The 4,872-nt window shown below is 41.2% G+C and overlaps 1 protein-coding gene across 1 annotated transcript in view; it reads right to left on the reverse strand.

Annotated features, from left to right (window-relative positions):
- Positions 1–2,043, reverse strand: part of brd7 (bromodomain containing 7) — a 10,303-nt gene extending 8,260 nt beyond the window's left edge. Inside the window, exons 1-6 of the mRNA XM_071489474.1 lie at positions 1,882–2,043; positions 1,294–1,487; positions 1,074–1,167; positions 927–984; positions 633–777; positions 249–359 (exon numbers count right to left, since the gene is read on the reverse strand). Coding sequence (XP_071345575.1) covers positions 249–359; positions 633–777; positions 927–984; positions 1,074–1,167; positions 1,294–1,487; positions 1,882–1,930 — 651 coding nt within the window. The 5' untranslated portion in view covers positions 1,931–2,043. The remainder of the gene's footprint in view (positions 1–248; positions 360–632; positions 778–926; positions 985–1,073; positions 1,168–1,293; positions 1,488–1,881) is intronic.
- Positions 2,044–4,872: the final 2,829 nt, after the last annotated feature.

Consider the following 4,872-nt stretch of genomic DNA (forward strand, 5'->3'; position numbering starts at 1 on the left):
TTTTTTTAAAGGCTCTCCCCATCTTGGAGACAAAGACAATGAAGGTGGTGTCAAGACTATCACTTTGAACTGACTGCATACACACAAATAAATAAATATAAAGAGCATGACATACTAAACTTTTCATGTTAAAAGGCTATTTAAAGAAATACTTGTTGCCTAGAATCCCTTAGTTCACATAACAATACATTTGGAGCTGGTGTAATTCCTTAAAGGGGTTTCTTTTTTCTGAACCTTTGGTTTCATACCTGACTCAAGATCTTCATTCCAGAGTGTAACAGTTTCCGAGCGGCTTTATGGTAGATCGTCTCTTGTTTGTTGTAAATCATGGCATTTTCACACATAATCCTGAAATCCCCCTGCAATAACAACACGGTCCATGTCAAACATTGGCAACATGAGCAAAAATGCTTTCAAGAAATATATAACTCTAGTCTAAATGACAAAGTGTATGCCTTGACCCATGCTATAGCTATGTTGGCACATTTTTTAATGACATTATTCTTTATTTTTACTCTCTGTGCAAGAGACTCTTATTGTGAGAGAAATCCAACACGATCACTCAGTTGTTTGGTTCATCCCGCTCCATGGGTCTAACTAAAGTAAACTTTGTATGCAGCACAGACACTTACCTTGAGCTCATCCAATGACTGGTAGCACTCTTTCTTTACTTTCTCCTTCATTGCACTGAAGTCCATAGGTCGCTTGATAATTGAAGAGTAGCCAGGAGCAATGAGGTCCGTCACTGGAAACGAGAAGAACGCGTTGGGGTCTTTCCTACAGAGAAAACACACACATACAGTATTTATTCAACATCAGGTGTACAGCCATACAATAGATACATAGAGACAGAGAGTGGTGTCAGTTAAAACTAAAATCCCCAACAATAGCCTCATATATAAAAAAAAAAAAGATCAATACTGTACCTCTGGAGCTGCCTGATGAGCTGATTCAAAGCTTCCTGCAGAGGAGTCTGTTCTTTCTCTGTAAGTAAGAAAAGTTAAAAAGGTGAAAAAGGTTCAGAGAAGAGCTGGTACAATAACAATAATAATAATAATAAGATTTGAGACTACCTTCCAGTTTATCCAGCTCTGAACGGATAGGAGTTGAGCTTTGCTCTCTGTCATCGTCTCCATCTGCATCTTGTCCTTTCTTCTTTTTTGTCATCTAACATTACAAAAACAAACAATAAGTCTCCCCCGTCATTAGGACAGTCCGTGATATCTGCCCCTTTCAAGAAGCCGGACATCCTCGACCATCCAATCTCGGGGTCAGGCTCCTCACTGACGTTACCTTTTTCTTTCCTCTGTCATCCTCCGGTGACCCAAAGCTCCTCTCTTTATCCTTCTTCTTTTTCTTCTTCTTGTCTTTAGGTTTGTCGTAGTCCGCCGGCTGCTCGTCGTAAAATGTGTCCAGACTCGAGCTTCCCGCCGTCACTTCGTTTCCAGACACTTTTAACACCAGCTTCAGCGGCCTCTCTCCGTACTCTGCGGACACCAGGTCGACAGGAGGCGTTACCGAGCTAGCAGCGGCTAACTATGGGATGACTGGCCAGTGGTAGGACCAGAAGCTAGCTAACAGCTAGCCAGCTAGCAGACGTGTAAGAGAAGCTGTAGCTACAGCTAACTTTATACTGTATTATTAAATCGCCGACATTGTTTTTAGACAAACCTGAATGAGAACTGATAGAAACATGCAGAACATACAGTTAAATCAGTCCCGTCGCTTGCTTATCAGTTAGCTTGCTAACTCATCAGGTTGGCTAATACTGTGCTAACAGGACTACCAAGCGCGGAACAGCGTTCAAGCGTTTGTATTAAAACAAATCAGTAGTAACGGTAAAAAATAGACAAGTGCTTGAGCTATCTGCAAATGAAATACCTTCATATCCGTGTTTTTCGGACTTGTGCTTTTTGTGCTTCTTGCCCATTGTTTTTATTTTGGCACCAGCCGGTTGCTCTCTGATGTCTGTGGTGGCGGAAGCACTACAGTGGAAACGGCGGACATACAGCGCCGCCTCCCGGGAAGGCGGTGGTAGCGTAGGGTAGTTGGGCCACCATCCCCGCCGGCAGGGGGCACAATGAGTTCAGGATTAAACTTCGACCAGAGCTCCTCTCTGCAAGCACAAGGAGCGTCAGGGAGCCGTGGAAGACCATCTATAAGTCAAGGCAAGGCTCACCTGGGCGAGGTTTTTTCATAATTCTGCAATCTGTGCAAAGTAAATACAGAATAAATGTCTCTAAATATATGAATTAGACAAAAAAGCAACCCAACACATGCTGGACAAGACAAAGCTATTAAAGAAGTGCTCTGGCTATTTAGTATTGCACTTTAACAAAGCTGGGATGCTTGCACATAACACAATAAAAATACTGCCAAGGACAAGGTGATTTTTAGTCCCCAGGGTATGTAAAGCTCCAAAGTTTTCCTACATTTCCCTTAATACATCTAAATAGCTTCTTTTGTTAGACTTCTCTCGCATCCCAAATGCCCACATCGTTCAAACTGTATATCCAGTTTGTAACACACACCTTCATTTATAAATGTGAAGTCATGTTGACATCATCAGGTTCATTTTTTTGGACTTTAGTTTACTGAACTAGTGTAAAATCAATCCAATGGCCCTCTAAGTTATTTTGTACTCCTGTGTAAGGTATACTGAAGTGCAAACCTTTTCACTGGCTTACACAGGGTGTCTTTTCACAATTTCGATTCACAGATGAATTAACTGAATCTTGTTTAAACTAACCAGACTAAGCTCCAAAGGAGGTGGGTGACATTTGGTTGTGGCTGGGCTTCACAGGACAATGTACAGTCTGGAGCTTGACTGCCTTGCAGAGCTGTTATGCTTCGTTAAATTGGCACATATTGTACCAGCTGATGAATGACAGATGTTTTATTCATAGAAGAAAGATAGTGTGCGTTCTTTGAAGCACATTCCAGGTTTTATGAAGAGGGCAGAATGGGGGCAGAAGGTTTGAAAGGAATGAAGATTGACTGAATCCAGCATTTCAGCCATTCCTGATGTCAAATGGAGAGGTGATTCTGAAGCTCTGTTGATGTTTGAGTCTCCTATCAAAGCAAACCCATTCCCAACAAATTGCCTCCTGATCTGTGTCATTACCACAATCTTTACATACCTTTAGGATTGCTAGCTGATGTTCTTATGGAGAAAGCTTCAATTACAAGGCCGATAACTCTCTCTACTCTCATAGCATTGTTTCTGGCGGCAGCTGTTTCCAGTGTAAAAGCTTGAAAAACCCACTGTACACGACATGCTCAGTTCAACATGGCACACAGACACAGTTAGTGAATTAAGTGGAGCATTTAGCAGCTAAAGAGCCAGGTATTTTTCTCAGGAGCTGGTAGAGACCAAAAACAGAGCTAAAAAGAGTTAATATTGGTATCGATTCAAAGGAAATCACTTACACCTTAAAGGTTTCCACTAACTCACAAGTGGCCAAAAAATCTGCCGTTGCAGGTTTAAGATTTCTACTTTCAGAAATCTTTTCTGTTCTTAAAGTATCTTTCAAATTACTCGGATGGTATAAGTTTTTGTCTCCAACAAATGAAACAATCATGAGTCATTTTACCCATATTGGAGTTCTGATCTTTGATACTACCACCTTTTTGCAACAAAGTGAGAAATTTTCAGGTACTGCTTAAGACGGCTTAAAATATAGTGATGGCAGTTTACGCAGAGGAGAAAATCCCTTACAGTAAGGTACACTGTAATCCTCACAAGTATTTAGCAGACCCTGTCCTAAGAGCAATGTAGGATCAGTATAACAGGTGGACAAACTGGACAGAATTCATACCAGATCTTGATAATAAGCAAGCAGAGAGCAGTGTGCCTCAGCGCTCCGTCTCTAGGGTGTGAGGAGGGGATGGGCAGAATGTGCCAGCCCCTGTCGGCCTGCTGCAGCCCCAGAGAGGCCTTGGTATCCATCTGCTTCATTCCAGCTGCAGAGCTCCACACACGTTCGAAATTCAAGGATTAAAAGGAGATCACTTACACCAAACGGAGCTAACAAATGGCAGATGTTGTGAAATTCATTATCCTCTGTCACAACAGAGGGGCTAAAGGGACCCAGAGACTGTTTCCACATGAAAGCAGCATCCCAGAAGAACCATGGGAAACCGCTTCCCACTCTGCGGACTTGATGGAACTGGGATGTTTGGTCTCTCCACATATACACAACAAAATATAAACAGGCATACAAAAGGCAGGCTTTGAACGGGTTATCTGTCTTGCACATGGTTCGACTGAAGCTGCATTGGAGATAAAATGTGCTGTTCGGATGCCACTGAGGCAAAGCATTATGGCCATTTCCATTTTTAAGGTGCTGGAACAATCCAGTTTGAGCTGCTTTAAAAAAAAAAGGAGTTGTGTTGTAAATAGTGTTGTAGCTTGGCTGACTTCCATCATGCCAGGTTGACCTTACAACATTTTTACACTGTTTCTCATCTTCTTTTTTTACTTTCAAGGTTTATGAAAAAACTTTGGTTTGATTTATTTGAACATTCAGTTCATAAACATAAAAATATCTTCCACATGAATATTTATAACATTGTTTGGCTGGGTTTTTTAGCTTTGACATTTGTGCTGTTTCTTGTTCTGTTCAAAAACTAGGATTTTAAAGTTGCATCAGTGTAAGTTACCCTGGGTTATTACATCAAGCTTAAAGCCTGTGACAAATGCAAATTAATAACTTCCTCTGCTTATGGATATATATAAGAATATGGAATGAAGTTTGGTAATAGAAGTGTATTCTTTTCACTAGAAGTTGTCAAAGCGCTGCTCAAATATGACAGATGAAATGTTTGGGGTCATTACAACTGTCAACGCAGAACGGGTTTGAAGATGTAACC

This window comes from Trachinotus anak, unplaced genomic scaffold, assembly GCF_046630095.1.
Source record: "Trachinotus anak isolate AG129_WGS33_773 ecotype Australia unplaced genomic scaffold, CSIRO_AGI_Tana_v1 ptg000011l, whole genome shotgun sequence".
Classification (NCBI taxonomy): domain Eukaryota; kingdom Metazoa; phylum Chordata; class Actinopteri; order Carangiformes; family Carangidae; genus Trachinotus; species Trachinotus anak.